Below are 18221 nucleotides of genomic sequence, written 5' to 3'. Positions count from 1 at the left end.
TAAACACATATATACAACCCATGATAAACTTTGACAAAACATCTGGATTATGCTCACATACAAACTCCCCACGCTTACTACAACAATCTTACCTCTGACCAAGGCGAGTACTCCCAGCCACCCGGGTTACAGTCCCCATGGCAACCTTCCTTATCATCAGGTTTGTGCTGACCGCTACAGTAGCGGTCGTCAACCTTCTGGGTCTTGCCATCTGTACGGCTGATTTTGGCGCAGTATATCTCCAGGGTACGATATCCCAGGCCACACTGGGCTGTGCACTCACTCTTACGAGCCACATGCCACCTGCATCAAGGGTGATAGAGCAAATCCTTGTCAGTGTTTTTAAGTGACTGAGTGAAGAAAGACTTTTAGTACCTACATGAATCAGTTCATATAGGTACTAAAAGTTGATTTAACTGGTACAAACCTGAGTTCACATTCAGTGTTGCATGGCTCAGTGATGACAGCAGGTCTAGCTGCACCGTGACACCTCTGGTCTGACACCACCACCCTGTCTGACTCTCTACTACAGAGAATCTTCCGCTTGCGCTCTCCTATGAAGACACAATGATGTAAGTTTGGACAGCAGGTATATTTAAAAAGTCAAAAGTCTCTCTTATAGTTCCAAAGTAAACAAAATATTTAGGCTAAAAGCCGCTTTTAAATAAAGAGAACTTATTTTGCTCCCTTTGTATGTTGTTCTTTGATGAGAAAGACATGTGTGCAAAATTCACGACTACTGTTACAATCTAGGGTTTCATAACTTCACCCGTAAATTAAAATCCACTACCTTCCACTGCCTGACCTCAGCTTCTGTAAGATCCTGCAAGTAGTTAACTGAGTCGACACAACAGCTTGCCCGAGTACAATATAGATCATCGTAGGGTCACAACGAATACCGGCAGCAATGTGTGTGTGCTTCACCTTGGGTCTTGTGTTGTCATCTCTGCACTGAATCACAGTGCACAAACTATACAGTAGGGGAGAGAGATTTAAACCTCATGTGGCTCCAGGAAATAGAGTCTCTATCAGTACCTCATGTTACCAAGTTTTGCAGCTCAGTGCTGTGAGAGCTTAGTGTGTCCCAGACTGCCAAAAAAAGCTGTATAAATCGAAAAAAATCAAAAGCCACTGAGGGCATTACATGTTTGCTGTTTATCCTGCTGTGTGAATTCATTGGTTTCACTTTGGAATTTACTGTTGGTTGTTTAAGCAGAACAGTGTCAAACAGTAGAGAAAGAAACTCTGAGAAAAAGCAAGTCATAACATAACAGGTTTTCGAGTTTACCTGCAATCCGCCTCTGCACGCCCACATACTCCGACATATCTAGAGTCATGCCAAAGAAGGTAACCTGCCACAGCAGCATACTATGAACTCTAACTTTTATCACTTGTTCCAAACCTATATGTCTAACATGAACCTGTCAAGTTTAGCCAGACAATCCTCTCTCTCCTATGCCTCTGGCTCAGTGGTTCCCACGTCTCCTCTCCCTGTTCCAACTCATCTTTACGCTCACCACACCATTTATCACTGACCACTCCCATCACCTCACTGTGCCAAGCTCTTGTGCCTCCCACTCACCTTGGCACAGGCGACTGCACTCCTGCCAGGGCCCATAGGCATCCCAGAAGAACTGCTGAGGTTTGTCCTCTATGGGGATGTTAAAAGAGTACCTGACATCTGGGTTGTAAAGGTTCCCCACAGACAGCACCTGGGGAAAATGCAGGCAATGTGATGGCAATGCATTATAATACAGTCAGAATATGGGTTTTTAACATTATGGATTGTCCACATACTTTCAAAGGTAAAAGTAGAAACTTTTGGAAGTCATCCCTGTAGAAGCATTTAAGTTCCTGCATTGAAAGAGTGCGAGTGGCACAAGTTTCACTCACGCCACTGCTTCTAAACCAGTTTAGTTTTGCTTCACCTGCAAGGACAGGTTTACCTGGACAATGATCTCCTCCTCGATGCGGTCAGTACAGTTGATTCTCTCAATGACATGGTCAGAACCACTGTATTCGATGACAGCACTTCCTACTTTGATTTCCCTTTTGAACATGCTGACCACAAACTCTCCATTAAGCAGGAACTCTCCACGGCTATTTGATATGGCTGCAGGGAGACAGAAAACAACACTCACTCACTGTGCTTGATCCCACTGACACATAGAGCCAGAATGAGCCATACTCGATTTAAGTTCAAACTATCTTTGCTTAATTGGCACAAGACAACTGCAGAAAGTTATTGTTCTTATGACACTAACTAGCTACAGAAGAAAAGAAAAAGAAGAAATCTTGCTTTTGCATGTGCAGTTCAGTAACACTGTGGCTAATGTTTTCATTTGCAGTAAAGCACATGCAGTAGGCAGCAGTAAAGCCTTATGGGGTAAAATAATCCTCCATTCCTGGAGAAGTCCCATCCAGGGGCGTCCTGTTCTGCTCAACAGCCAGTCTGCTGCACTCATTCACCCTAATGCGATTATGGAGCTAATTTCCTGCCTTTACTTTCCTCGTCATTTCACACATTACACTAATATGACCGCGGAGAGCATTCCGGCAAAATCATCTCCACTTTGGGCCCCTAATGACTGTGCCAATAAACAAATACATATAAATACACACATGCAATAAAAGGATGACTGAACTGAAAAACCATGTTCAAAAGTTTGCACGCTGACATATAATCAAGCATACAGGCAAACACACACACACACACACACACACACACACACACACACACACACTCATAACAAAACACACACAACAATGACAACAGCAATATGCAGACATTTACACACCACACATGCAGACCCACACTTGTTGACCTTGATGGAATGGTAGCCAGAGGGCTATCTGAGCTCAGGTATTAGCACGCTTGTGCCAACAAGACATGTACACTAAAAGCAGACAAAGCAGCCATATCCAGGCTGACAGACAGGCATATGGTACAGAAAGACACACATTTGTAGAACCAAAGAAAATATATACCAGCACATTTACACGCTCGAGACCCAAATGCTTATAAACCAACTGACCTTGCAGGAATGGTACCCACAGGCCTAGTTCTGGCTCATTAACATGTTAGCATGCACACTATATGCCAAGACCTCAGGTCTTCAGTACATGACTTTACACTTAAAGCTGAACACCGTCATTCACATAGACGGTCAGGCACACAGACAAAACAAAACATGCAGGCCAAAGTAGACGCCTTCAACCACACATTGCTTCTGAAATGAGTGAAAACTGTATTAACTCAAATGTAGAAATACAATGAAAATATTAACAGTAGTTTATTTTAAACAAAATGTTGGATGTCTTACCGAGGTAGTTGTCATCCTCCGGTTTCCCTGAGTAGCTGTGTTGACGCACATCTATATTTGTAGCACCACTGGGTATTCGCACAACTTCATTATAGCCTGCAAATGACATCAATAGTGGGTTTAGATCATTAGTATAGTGAGTTCTGTGCTTACGCTGACAAATGAGCCATTCCCTTAGTGCTATTCAGTCTGGCGACTAAGTACATGTAAAAATATGTTGATGCAATATAACATGAGCTGCTGACGTTTATACTCACTGAAAGTGAAATGATACTATAATGAAAGAGGCTGTAGCTCACCATAGCGGACAATGTTGAAGGTGCCTGCCACAGTTTTGCAGGAAGAGTTGTCACCTCCGCACACACCACACTTGTCCCTCCTGGCTTTAGAGTTCAATACATGGTCACAGCCGGCTTGCTGCTCAGTAAATAGGTATATGGGAGGGATAAAGCAAAAATAAAATAAGGAAATGCCTGGATTAAAATAAAAGGTAGCAGGAAAAAGGTACAAATGAGAGAAAGTGGAAGAGAAGTTCTAAAAGCATGAGAGGATGGAGGATAAAGGATGTGTGTAAACAGGGATCAGACTGATTTTTTCAGAAGAAAATAAAGACTTTCTTCAGCCAACACTCTTTAATTCCAGTTACTTGGCAGGAATTCAACATAGCAATGTTAACATGTCTTCTGCTTGGCCATTACTTGTTTATTTACTGATGAAATGCAGATCATGAAAGAAAGAATCAAACCCAGTGACCCTTAAAATAGTTGCATAAAAACTTTGAGTTGTATCCATATCACTGACACCCATCTGAAATACATTTCCTTCAGAAACCACACTGGAAATGACATGAGCTGGTCTGCTTGTAATTGGTTATAGCAAGAGACATCTTTGATTTTCTATGAAGGGATGAAGAGCTTAGCTTTAATGCCACAGCATGGATCAAAATCCACTTGCCAAGGCCAGGAAGGCAACTTACTGAACCACAATCTAACCAAAACACTGTGTGTGGTTTCAAGTGTACACAGAACAACCCACTGCTTCTTTCAAGCAGAATATTGATGTGTATAGTATGTTAGTAATCAAGCTTTCAAACTAAAACTCAATCTGTCACAGGTTTGAGGCAACAAACAGTCTGGTTTGGCAAAGGATGGAAATCGTCTAAAAATATAGAAATGATTATATCTGCTCCACACAGTAACTGTGCAAGAATGGTCACTGTAAGAAGCTATAGCCATGATAACAAAATGAACTACACATATGCATTTGAACCATGCAGCTGAATGTTTAAAGTTAATAAGAACCTTACCCGGCACAGGCCCTGGACACAGATGTCGTTGGTATCGGGTCCACACGGTGTGCCATCAATAACCCTGTCCCTGAGCTGATAGTAGGCCGTGCTGCCTGCCACCCTGCAGAACAGCTTACACCTGTCTTTCATTAGGACTGAGAGAGGAGACAGAGACAAAAACTTAATACCAATAGATGTCAATGCATGAGTGAAACACGGTTGACAAAAGGAACAAGCAGAAAAAAAGATTCTTACTTCCGCTGTACTTGGGCACCCAGCGAACATTAGGAGGTAGACCGTTGATGTTGAAATGCCTGCCATCGAAAGCCGCACATTGCTCCTCCCTGAAGTCCTTCTTCTGCTTTGAGCACGGCTCAGAGTTACAGGAACGAAACTTCATTCTGCGTCCCACACAATACATTCCTCCATTCCTTGGCCTGGAAGCAAGATTGAGGAAATGAATGGAACAATCATTGTTTGAATTTAGTAAATATCTTAGGTAGAAGATTTAGTAAGCATCCTCCCACTTTTCTCCTACAGATTAAAACATTGCCCATTTTCCTTTTCGCCTTACTGCCCACCATCACACGCCTACAGTATGTCAGTGGCATTGTTTTCAGTTTCAAACTCATTCGCATCATACCCCATTCTTTTATATCTGTCCTTTAAACCATGATGAATGACTTCAAGGAGACTCTGATCTTTTTATTTACCAGGAAACAACTCTGTAAGATCTGCCATCAGACGGCCTGTCTTGATGAACACTAGCTATGGAAAGAATTCCCTTAAGGAGGCTTGATCTATGCAACATTGAGTTTGGCAGCTAAGATGGAGACAAGGTCCAGTAGGCATGCATGACTACAAAGAGACGGACTGCTCACACGGGTCGGTTGCATTCGCGCACGGCAATCTTGATGCCCCCGCCGCATGTCCTCGAACAGGTACCAAAAGGACTCCAAACTCCCCACGCCCCCTCCACAGGTGTGGCGTCATGCTCTTTGGCTATACACAGGCCGTGTTTGCAGTGCTGCAATGAGAGATACACAGAAAAGACAGAAGTCAGATAAATGAAAGAATAGGAGCAGAGGGAGAGAATGAGGTCAGTGAGGGAAAGAAAAATAGGAGTAAGACAGAGAAGGTCAAGAAGGGCGAGGAACAGACAGAGTGAGCACATGAAATCTTATCCATGGAACTGGCAACACATCTATCTGCTCTCTCGTGCTTTGATGCTAATCTGGGAGAAATTATACAGTGAAGCAAATGGGAAAAAGAGGAACCAAAAAAGACATTTCACGGCTGGGTCTGGCTGGACAGAAGACAAGAAAACATCACGCACATAGTCAATAAATATGCCTCAGCTTATACCAGGAGGATAATCTTACACTGTTTATCAAACAGACTGCAGTTTAAGTGTTTAATGTGGTGCACACTGGTATGGCATGGGATGAGGAGATGTTGGTGTAAACATGAAAAGGATTCAACGTGTGTGTGTGTGTGTGTGTGTGTGTGTGTGTGTGTGTGTGTGTGTGTGTGTGTGTGTGTGTGTGTGTGTGTGTGTGTGTGCGTGGCTTTCATGTTTTTAGTCTTAGCAGCAGGAAGTGAGGGGTTAGTGAGAAAGTCATAATTAAAAGCTTAACTAAGGCAGTTGTGAAGAAACCTACATAATTTAATCATTTACAACTTCACACCACCTACTTACATGGCAGCCATTTTCAATTACTCGAGTTTACATATGTGTCAATGGAGGAGTTCACTTTTGGCAAGTTTTCCAAAACTTGTTGTCATTTTACGCTCTGGATTAACACGTCTGTGAATAATTTTATGGTTGTATCACTGGAAAATTTGTAAGATCAAAACAAGGAAATGCGGTGAGAATTGTCAGATCATAATCCAGAACCATATGAGTATTAAACCCTAATGTAATGGATGAAAATGTGGCAAGCCAATGTGTTAAAGTCCTTTCACATATTTTTTCCTCTTCACACATTCATCCCAGGCTTTTGCTTATTAACAGCACCTCCCTCTTAGCATCTGTCCTCATTTTCACATGACACTCACCTTTCCAAGGGAGCAGTCAGTGCCGTCTGCCCATGGCATGTGCTGGGTCCTGCAGCCCCGTTGGGCACCCTCTGGACTGGTGCACCACAGCCTCCGACACTGGGTCTGAGAAACACACACACGCGCACACACACACACACACACACACACACACACACACACACACACACACACACACACAAACAGTATTATCTCTGAGATTCCAGAAAAAAAAACAGTTAGACAATCAGAGCAAGACATAACATAACACACATGTCATGTTAAATAACCTTTCTGTAGACAACTCTGTTAAAATATGGACACCCATAGGCAGAGAGCCAATTAATCACACATTATAAAACATTATGCCAGAAGGGGACTCCGTACAGTAAGTTTGATCCCATTTGCCAGGTGTTTCTCAGTGTCTTACATGACCTTTCTATATGGGCGGAGAACATAAGCCAAACTATTTCACAGTGCTTGAGGGGGTCATTAACAGACTTTATCAGTGCTGCGATATCATGTCTTATATATTCATAACATTTGTTTTTGTTTGCTTGTACCTTTCAGTATGTCGTTAAATAAAGCAAACTCAGCTGGGAACCTCTGCAGCACATGATCATAACACAAGAGGCTTCCCTCAGAGACCCATGTGTGCAACATGACAGTTTAGATACGCACACCAACTCCACTTACCATATAAGGGCACACCTGCGTTCCCGGCCCAAATATCAATTCACACTGTTTATTGACATTGTATATCCGTCCAGGCAGCTGCTGCGAGAGACTGTACGGCCTAGAAACGGGCTCGTCAAGCAAGCACTCACCATATCCTGTGCTATTAAGAAATAAAAATAAAATGACTTAAAGAAAAAAGGGAAAAACAAGAGACACAAACAGACAGAAAACACACTCAGTACAGCCGGAGAGGTCATTTTTCTGTACATGTATAGAACCCTTACTGTACACACAGTAGGGGTTGACAGACGTGTTTATATTCTGTCAGCTATATGTAGTAAGTGGTGGTGATCTCAAGGGTTGGGGGAGCATTTGATGGTTGGGTTTAGGGAAAGGCATTTTGGATAGTTTCCAGATACTATCCCATTTACTCTACAGTAGGAGATCCCTGTTCATTCTCAGTCAGTTGCAAGAGAAGAGAAATGATGACATTTTATTGGCATTTCTGCCTTTGCTGCCAAAAGTAGGAAGAAAAGCATGCATACTATGTGTATGTGTTTGTATATTTAAGGCAACATATTAGTGAAATCTCTGTAATAGTTTTTTTACATAGAGCATTTCCAAAGGATATTTGGATTATTAAAAAAAAAAAAGAAAAAATTAAGTCTCACAAGTTAAAATGTACACTTTTTCCTTACTACATTGCATGACCTGTTAATTTCAGGCTGTTTCAGTTGTTCAAAATAAAACATTTTCTACATAATCTAACCCCTATGAATGTTGCAAGAAAAGAGTATGACATACTCGAGGAACTCTGTGATGTACTTCCTGCTACACTTGGACCACATCCAAGGGTTTGTGTTGTAGTTAAGTGTGGGAGCCATCACATGTTGTTGAATCTTAACTCCGTCCTCCTTACACTTGTTACTGTCGTCATGAGGCATGTTGAACCTAGCAGAGAAAACAGAACAACAAGTTAAGGTATCATAAAAACGTTTCATTAATAAGAGAAGTACTTTCACTTGTAATAATTCTGTTTGTTGCAGTTCATGTCATGCAGATGCACAGCTCTGTAAAGCCACTGTTTGGCTGAGATGAATGTAACAAAAACCAGTAATATGGTGATAAATGCCAATATATTTCTTCTGGCTGGGACATAAAAGTTTTAATTTGTTGTTACTCAAACAGACATAGACGAGGCTCCAAACACAAAAATTGTTGTTTTTTGTGCTTCACTGTGTTTAATTTGTTTGGCCACATGTTTTAAATCTAAACATTGATTCAATATTTTTACTGTCACTGTGTTATTGGCTTTGAGAAACCCATTCAATGCTGCAGTTAAAAAATAATGAAAAGCGTGTGTATTGTCTGTCTGTCTGGGGGGGTTGGGAAGGAAACCAGCATATGTAACATTGGGACACCAGACAAAGCAGAAAAATGTATATGTGAAAATCCGAGCACAGTGAGTATAAGAGAAGCATTCAAGCTCCTGCAGGGTGAACAAATAGGATCCCGGCTGGTGGTAGACAGGTACAGCACCACACTGCACGCAGCCCTCCCTGTGAGCTACTCAGCTCCCCACCTGACAGGTACCATACAACACTGAGCTCAGGGGCTAAGCAGTCGTCAAGCAGGTTGTCACAGCTTGATGCGGATAAACATGGAATTGAACAATCACACCTTTTGTTTGGCTGTTAGAAGCAGCATTTGTTAGAGATGATGGGGGGGTTACGGTTGGTAACAGTCTCCACTGTAGAAGGCTAACACCCCCACCCCTCCCAAGTTCTGGCTGACTCAGGACGCTGGACAATGCAGAGTTTGCTGACGGGAAGCGGCCAACAACTAGTGGTTTTGCTTAAATTCTGAGAATCCAATTTAGTGACTCTTTTCTTTCTCTTTTTCCTCTCAAGTTGAAAGGTGGGCAAAAATGAGGAGCTGTGATCAGAAACACACACAAGCATCAGAAAATAGTGGGAAAAAGAAAAGGAATGTACGGCTGTTGTGCTGTCCAAATATGCAACATTCCTTGGAGTCCATCTGCTGACTTTTAAAGCTCTACCAACAGGGTCCCAAAGTGCCAAATACAGGTATGTTTTTTGTTTGGCGAGTAAATCACTGAAGGCTATCCACCGCACTAGTAAAACTTTGTACCAACATAGTCACGTAATAAAAAAAGAGTCTCTACTGCGTTTTGCTGCTTTTGTCCTCTGCTGCATTGTCAGAGTTCCAAACACACACACACACACACACACACACACCCACAGCCATGAGTGTTTTTAAGTGTGTTTTAACCGTTCCATGAAACTGTTTACTGTTTCATGTGCTCGACATCAGCTACTCTGCTAAACTATCGCTCGCTGCCAGTGTGCTGCTTCATGAACCATTAAAAGAAGAAGGTGATTGCAGTACAGAGTGAGGGGTCCGATGAGAAGGTTTGACTTATACGTATACGACCTTACATATTTTTAATAGCAAATTAAAGAATTTTAGAGATTAAGACTTCTTGAACTGTATTCAGGCTTGATTAAATTTAATTAAATTTTCCTCTGGCCTCTTTTGTTTGTATTCAACATCTTAATATCTCAATGAAATGCACAGAAGCAATTGTACATGCGTATTTTACACAAGCGCAATTTATTGTTATGACTGAGGCCAAAACTTTCACGTAGCAGGAGAGTGACATTACTTTAGGTAAACAATCAGTAAAAAACACGCTGTGCTTACACGTGGCCAAGTTCATGGGCGATGGTGAATGCAGTGCTGAGTCCATTGTCCTCACTGATGCTGCAGCTCCTGTATGGATCACACACCGTCCCCAACTCCGCAAGTCCTTAAAAACAGGAAAAAAAAGAGACTCACTTCAGTTTTCACCATTATAGTCCACCATTATAATGTCCCATTCACCATCATTAGCATTTGACATACAGCATATATTAGATTATGGTTGTAAGTCTTCTCCACCTACCTAAGGTGTCACACTTATCCCTTGCTCTGCAGATGTCCTGCCTGTGGTAAAGACACAGATAATGGGTCATGGTCAATGGAACTGTACAAAACACTTCCCCAACCTTCAGGGGACCCTCATTATTTGGGTTAATTTTCAGCAGCTCCATTCATCGGGCATCTGGACCCCATTTGATCTATGCCTTTGATGGAACTGATTCTCTAAGAATTTATACTTACTACAATGTTATTTGGTTGTTTGAAAGACCTAAAAACCTGTATATACCATACACAGCAAACAACTTGATATTTTTCTTGCACCTGGTGATTAGGATGGCAGTGTCATGATGGGAATGGTGGTTATCATCCAGGATGTTCTGGCTCTGCTGCCAGATGCAGAAGTTCTTTAAAGTGGTCTGTGCATTAAATGAAATGACTGGACCATCCTGGGAAACATACAAAGAGAAATAATAAGAAGGTATGATTTCATTGATAAGTATTTACACCACATACTTGTTGCAAGTGTGCAAGTATGGAGATTAAAACAAACGGGCAGTCTTACCAGCTCGTTGTTTATTATGACTAACTTTACAATTACAATGTTAATCAGGTTGCCAATGCTGGGGTCCTTGTAGATGGAAGATACCTGAATACAAGAAACAAAACATTAAGTCACCTCTGAACATTTTGATGATATTTGCTAATATTAGGATCAATATGTTATAGTATTTTCAGTAATTTAACCCAGCTGAAATGTGACACAACATATTTACTGGTTACTCTATCATTGACTGCCTGCGGTTTCAAGCAAGTACCGGGGAATTTGGTTGATTGGAAGATCAAGTTGAAAATGGCCTGAGCCCCTGTGGGGAAGGCAGCCTTTGCCAAGATCAGAATATAGGTCATCTCTGCCTCCCCCTGAGGACTGTCGGCCCCAGGGGCCTGCAGAAGCTGGTATTTGAAGTGGCCGAGAGTATGCCGTCTATGTGACATACCTGAGCTTATTTTTAACATTCATCAAAGCTGTCAGGCAGACTCTACCTCAAGCTGCCTTCTCTTCCCCCTGGCCGTTTGAAAGTGGTGTTTACCCCTGCCCTAGGCTGCCCTTTTCCCTCCCACGGCCCTCCTCCAAAAGGCTGGCTGACTGACTTGCAGCACGAACAGCACAGGAGAACAGGTACATATATTTAGTGCACATATATGCACACTTGAAGCTACTTTCTGTGTGCATAGTATACAGACACATAAACATACTTCCATCTCCCCACCAAACATTCTCTACTAGCATCAATGAAGCAAATTGTCAGAGCAGAACTTACTATGGACATTAATGTGAGTATGTAGTGCTGTAGGTTGCTGCCGTGATGCTCCACCATTTTGCTGTCGGCCACCAGCATGACTTCAACGAAGCGCGGGTAGGAGAGGAAGCGCTTTGATCTCCTGTGAGGTCCTGAGTCACCGCTGCTATCATTTGATGGTCTAGCGCTAGCACCGCCGCTCTCTGATCTGAGCAAAGCATCGCTGGCCAGGCCAGCACTCAGTGACTCCACGTCATTGAATATACCAGCACTGACCACAGGGGCTGCATTCGACGCGGCGGTCACCCCAGCCACCGGTCTTTTCTTAAGCTTGTGTCTCTTATGTCTCTGTTTGTGTCCTGGAGAGAAGTCAGGAGCAGCGGAGCATGAGTAAATATTCAAAGATGGAGGGATGATGGGAAATACATTCAGTCATAAACAAAGTATGAATCAGTGTTTGCTGTGACAATGTGTTTACAATTAAGCTAAAGTTTTGGTTTATGTATTTAAAGGTGGAGATGCATGAACAAGTGGGCATTGTTAAAATATGTTCTTTCTCTCCTTTGTTTATTGTTGCTCAAAGAGTGGGTTGACAAATGAACACTGCCTGGAATGCCTTTTATTTCTCTCTCCCTCCTCTTTGAGAAGAGGGGAGAGAGGAGGGCAAAGAGTTCAGGCTAGGTAAACCTGGCACCCTGCCATAAAAAAATGGAGCACAAACTGCAGTGCACACACCAAAAGAAGGCAGTTTAACAGCTGAGCAGCAAATGTTCTCCACACTGAGGGGAATTAAGTCTGATTTTAATCATGACACGGCAGCAAAACTGCTGAATTTGTTTTATCATTACATGCAAATCAGCCTTTCTGGACCACCAGCAGTGCATCACCACCCAAATAACAGTGAGCCTGATTACAGCATAAGAGTGGATCTACTTTCAGTATACATTATTTACGACTCAGATCAAAGGAGAACAATTTGCTCTACTTCAAAACCTACAAGGTAACAATGGAACTTTGTACAAGGATGAATCATTCTTGGCCAAAAATGGCTCTAAGTCAACTTTATGTTCCTCCAGGCTATGATATCACACACGCATACTGTATTACAAAATGGGCCACAAGAGAAACACACACACACACACAAAAATATGAAGGACGAGAGCACACACACACTTTTATATACACTGTTAAACCAAACATCTGCAGAAAGCTGTTCAACAGACAAAGAGAAAATATTTCCAGATTTATTTCTTATAGGTTTGATTATTTGACAGTTTCAAGTTGGCATGACTTTGCTATCAGACCATTTACACTGCATGTTCATGGCAGTGGGTCTACCCAACTTTCTTATCAAAGAGGCAGAGGAAGTACAAGAGTCAACAGGAAGTTCAGCAAGTAAACTGAGATGGGATGATACAAGGGTGAACTTCCAAATGATTTTTCCTGTGTGAGAGTTGGAAAGCTTCCTCAGTCACTACTGTGCTGCAGCTGTTGGCACTGCACTGTGCAGGCTACGACATGAGAGCCCAGATAGCTTCACACCAAACGTTCACTTTAATTCTGTCATTACGCTTCTGTTTGTGGCCCACTCATGGAGAAAATGTCCAAATGATATAGTGCCATTTTATGACTATAGCACAATAAACAGCACATAACAACTGAATGGTTGACGATATTGTGCTATTTAATCAATCATAATTTTCCTTATTTCTATTTCCCATTGGTCTAAGATTTCACAATAAAAAATCCAGCCCTTAAGAGCCATTTTCTTTGTTTTAATCTTTGACTTTCAAAATCTCCCTCAATATCCAAACACACTCTGCTTGTTTTAACCAGATAAGCTTCATTTGATTCTACAGTACCATACTACAATTACTGCTCAATAAACTCAGTTATTATTACATAATTGGTTCCTGTTACAACTGATAGCAGAGACTTTGGTGGTAACACAGTGTTTACATCTGCTTACATCTGTGGGAACAAATTTAAAGGTCACCTAACACATGCACAGAGTGACGCACAAATCCACCTACATGCAAATGAGCCAACGACATACACACTGTTTTTTCTACACAAATAGCTCCTGGGAGGCCCATGCTTCATTCATTCATTCATTCATTCAGGCTCAGACGCAGCAGTATGCTGATTAGCGAGAAAGACACTGGGTAATGGTTGACTGGGGCAGATATTTAAGTCAGCTGATTGGCAGAGCATCTCAGTGCTCTACTGTATACTATTGTATGTGCAATACTGGTTGCACATACAGTAGCTGTGCATGTGCTTGTTTGTGTTTGCACGCATGTGTGTAGAAGCACTGAGGTTGCATCTATGAATGTTTCTGTTGTCTATGTGTGTTTATATATTTGTGACTCTTTGTCTATGTACATTGCATGCATGCACATCCATCGTGTAATACACCGTACCTGAAGTGTCACAAGCTGAGTTTTCCCCAGATGTCTGTTGTTTCTTGGGTGCACTCTTCCTGTATACAACATGAGGTTTTGTGTGTTCCTCTTCATAGTGTTCCCCTTGATAGCTGTGTAGGGGCTCCACAAAATACTCCCCTTCTGGAGACCTGAAAGTGCCAAGCTGGGTAGCAGAAAAAAGTGCAGAGCAGTTACTCTCCATCCATCCATCGTCTGTAAATGCTTATTCCTTTTCAGCAACAACATGTGCAAACATAGGGAGAACTTGCAAAATCTACACAGACAGGACCATGGGGAATATATAGTTTAAAAAATCAGTGAGCCACCATACAACTCTAATGCAATGTATGTTTCACTTAAATATTTATAGCACTTATAGCAGGAATGTGACTCATGCACTATTCATTAAAGAAAATAAGCAATGGTGAAACCCAAGGGCTTTCATAAATTTGCATGCATGTAAGAATGGTCTTAAAACAGGAGGAAAGGGATAATAGGGAGATATGCGATGCCAATCAGGTAAACAGTGAGACTGTATGTTCTTGGCAAGCGTACTGAAAGCCTTGTTATTGTATGTGTATGTGTATTTCACATGGCACGTTTAGTGTGTCTACGATGTTCTAGATAAGGTACATGCCAACCCAAGCACATTTCACTTGTTGCTCAATGGCTGTGGAGAATCATCATGGCAGCCGTCGGGGCTGATACAAGTTTGGCACAATTATGTTTGGCACAAGTCATATTTATAATCTCTGATAATAAAAGTATGAAGTATGTAATTCTCGTGCATGTGCAAAAATTTGCAGGTGGGTGGACTGTTCTTCAGCCAGGGGAAAGAGGAGAAGCTTCCTGCAAGACACTAGTCCTATAACGGTGCTAGGAACTGCACTTTGATTGACCTGGGAGCTGGCAGGGCAAAAGGGAATCTCATCTGAGTTTCCCTGCAAGAAAACAAGTGCATTATTTTAGGATGCACAGAAATAAAACGCAATTGTGGCCACCAGCAGTACTGCCTGTTTTAGAATGAATGTGCCCTCAGAGGTCTTGAATAAATAATGTAAGATGCTCCATAAATGTCAGCTTAACTCCCTAAAGCGCTCTATAGAGCGGAGCTTTCAGAGCATTGTTTATTTGATTTATCATTTGGGAACAAATTTGCCCTTTACTCATATCTGTCACCTCACTCAACGTGCACTTTTGCTCCCCTCCAAAACTCATGCTTCAGCTAGCCTTGGAGTGGGACCAATTTGTGATGACGTCAGTACCACCCATACTGGCGTGCGTAAAGACGTCACCGACAACCGGGAGAACACAGAGAGACATGGAAGTAAGGTAGAGCGTTCATTAAACTTGACCATAGGCAATGGACTTGGGACTCTCACAAGTCAGCATAGTTCATTAGTTTGAATTATTTAGTCTCTGGAAGCACCTGATCTTACTACACATAAAAGCTTTAATAATTTAGTCCCAACGTTGTTCCTTAAAATGTTTTAAAAATCAGCTTCAGCTTCACTTAATTGTGACCAAAATATACAACTTTTTATTCTTCACTGGAGCATGCGCAGTTTTGTATTCTTCCCCAGATAAAAAACATGTTTAAAAACGCAATAGTGTGCGACTGATTAAGTTTGATATTTACACGATCAATACAAAAAGCAGGTTCGGCGCAAGGTTTGCGCAAAAGTACAAAATTGTAATTTTTTTTTTTTCTAAGGCAGTGGTGAGGCAGCTTTTCAAGTCTTGTATAAGCAATAATGGCCCCTAAATACCCATGGTGGAAAAGTAAAACACCCGGTCGTAAAGTCATCACATGCACGGCGAGTCTAACCGTGCGTAAAAACTCACCAGTCCGGAGCACAAACTGATGACCGCGGCATGTTCTGCTTGTGCATTTACATGTCCCTTATAGAAGCAGTGCCTTAACTCCGTGTCCTCCTCCTCCTCCTCCTCCTCCTCTAGCTCCCCATCTGTTGCAAAATCCGTTATGTTATCTCCTCTGGGTACTCCAAGTACTGTCACAGTATAGAGAGGTGCGATAAATCCCGAATCCAGCGTGAGGTTGAGGTGATAATTCTGTCCGAAAGCAGATATTCTGTAGTGGATATTTGGCGAGGCCCAGTGATCCGTAGTATTGCCGGTGCTCTCGTCCAAACTTCGTCTTTTCCTCTTGAAGTGCACACTGGTTGGAAACTTGTCACCGGCTTCATTCACTCGCACCGGTGTCACAATCTCATAAGCGGCGATCTCCTCTTTTACTGGGGAATAAAGACAGAAGAATAATAATGCAATTATGGAATAAGAAGAATCCCAATACCACCAGTACCAATCAAACAGCCAAGATCTGTTAATCGATAGAATATCGTTTGCATATAGATTTCTCCGTTCTCAAAAAATCACTTTTTCAGCATTGCAAGGAAATATAAATATATAAATGATAATCAGTCAGTGAACTTTAGGTACTAGAAAGCGCTGCAACTCATGTGCTTGGCTGAATTCAAAACTCATTCATTCTGCGCCCTCCGTTTTAGAAAATTACTCCATGCGGGGGGGGAAATGCTGGGGGGTTGTCAGAGCATACTTTACCTGTGCTTGAATTCAAAAACAATGTCCCCGTAGATGCGACCACATTCAAGAAATCAGGGAATAGTAGGAACCCCAATCCCCAGAAGAGCACATGCATGATTGTCCACGTTCAGAGGAGAGCGGCAGCCTGTATTCCTGTAGTAATACTGTATTCCTCCGGTCACTCCGGGCTTTCCGCCTCCGGTCCGCCTGCCACATCCAATTTTATTATCCTCGACTCTTGAGTAGATGGTCTCTGGCCGGTGAAACACACTGCTGGGACGTGAGCGCTTCGCGGATTCCCTGGCGAACATGCATACTGCAGAGAGGGGTGGGCTGCTCAAACAGTCAAACTGCGATGGGCTTCGTTGCAAGCCTGTGCACCAGCTTTCTCCACTGCTAGGGGCGGGATCGGCCAGGCAAGGTACACTTGTGCTACAAAGCCACTCCCGTTATATAGCTACTGTGGTGACAGGAGTGGTCGCGTATGTCCACTTGGGATGATGTGATATGATCAGTGACTGTGTTTGGGCCAGCCTATACAGGGTCCATACTCAAGGCCCCCAGTGACCAGAAAGTGCCCCAATTAACTGACTTCATGATATATGAGGTGATTCAATTGTAAATTTCTATTTATTATAGACATTGACACACTCGAGTACTTTCAATAGCTTTGGGTTAATCAGGGTTTTTTTGGGGGGGCAGTTGCACAGAACAGATTGGTGACCATGACAGTGAGGTGGGGCCCATAGGAAATGCCTGCCCTGGGGCCACAAGCGAGATAATCTGGGCATGGCTGTATACTTAGAAGTTCATGGGATCACAGAGTGACAAAATGCAAACTGGCAAGCAGCGTAGCCATATACAGTAGTGATTTGAGGTCTTAAGTAGGTGCTGGAAACGGTATTGTGTGAGGATAATGGTAATGGTTTTATGAGCTATAGTCTCCTCAGCAGAACAATGCTACAGGCTGTATGGGAGCCTTTGTAGGTGCCTTTGTAATGTGGAGGATCAAAGAGAGGGGTATCCAGTCACAGTCTCCTGCCTCATTCATACACCCCTCCCACCCCCACTCCCACCCCACATACACAAACAGAACACACAACTTGTCCTGTTAACTTCTTCTACTATATATTTTAAATGGGCTTAATGCATTAAAGCCAGACTGATAAAATGTATATTAGCTCATCGCAGACATATCGCTTTCATTGTATATGTCGGACAGGACAGAAATGCCAAAAATATGTTTGAGGTAATTCAGAAACAGTGTCGCCATTACATAGTTTGTCCACCAGAGACCACTGAGAAGTTTGGTTTTAAACAGCATAATGTTCCGCTCTGTACACATTTATGGTAACAGATTATTTTTTTACGTATGTAAAAAAAAAAAAAAAAGATTATGTCTCATATATAACTATAATATTTTCTAAAACTCTAATAATATCCACCATAAAATGACCTATAATGCAGTTATACCATAGAATATAGGTCCTTTTCCCAGCAGACATTAAGACTTATCACGGCAGGAAAAGCACAGGTGCAACTAACACTATTAATGACAGCTCTGTTCCAGTCAAGTGTCCTAGAATGCCGGGCTAGTGAGTGAGTACACACAATACCTGGACGCTGGATCTGACTCAACTAAATGGAATGCAGCTTAATTAAT

The 18221-nt window shown here is 42.2% G+C and overlaps 1 protein-coding gene across 1 annotated transcript in view; it reads right to left on the bottom strand.

Annotated features, from left to right (window-relative positions):
* Positions 1–16959, bottom strand: part of LOC127371571 (A disintegrin and metalloproteinase with thrombospondin motifs 9-like) — a 46561-nt gene extending 29602 nt beyond the window's left edge. The window contains exons 1-20 of the mRNA XM_051414442.1: positions 16577–16959; positions 15839–16248; positions 13991–14156; positions 11589–11926; positions 10832–10915; positions 10591–10715; positions 10292–10332; positions 10051–10156; positions 8131–8277; positions 7345–7486; positions 6670–6774; positions 5493–5638; positions 4867–5048; positions 4630–4766; positions 3623–3740; positions 3324–3419; positions 1947–2113; positions 1583–1712; positions 428–554; positions 93–303 (exon numbers count right to left, since the gene is read on the bottom strand). Coding sequence (XP_051270402.1) covers positions 93–303; positions 428–554; positions 1583–1712; positions 1947–2113; positions 3324–3419; positions 3623–3740; positions 4630–4766; positions 4867–5048; positions 5493–5638; positions 6670–6774; positions 7345–7486; positions 8131–8277; positions 10051–10156; positions 10292–10332; positions 10591–10715; positions 10832–10915; positions 11589–11926; positions 13991–14156; positions 15839–16248; positions 16577–16673 — 3075 coding nt within the window. The 5' untranslated portion in view covers positions 16674–16959. The remainder of the gene's footprint in view (positions 1–92; positions 304–427; positions 555–1582; positions 1713–1946; positions 2114–3323; positions 3420–3622; positions 3741–4629; positions 4767–4866; positions 5049–5492; positions 5639–6669; positions 6775–7344; positions 7487–8130; positions 8278–10050; positions 10157–10291; positions 10333–10590; positions 10716–10831; positions 10916–11588; positions 11927–13990; positions 14157–15838; positions 16249–16576) is intronic.
* Between the last annotated feature and the right edge of the window lie 1262 nt (positions 16960–18221).

Source organism: Dicentrarchus labrax, unplaced genomic scaffold, assembly GCF_905237075.1.
Source record: "Dicentrarchus labrax unplaced genomic scaffold, dlabrax2021, whole genome shotgun sequence".
Lineage (NCBI taxonomy): Eukaryota > Metazoa > Chordata > Actinopteri > Moronidae > Dicentrarchus > Dicentrarchus labrax.
The sequence above is the reverse complement of the archived record's forward strand: the minus strand, read 5'-3'. Positions and strand labels throughout refer to the sequence as shown.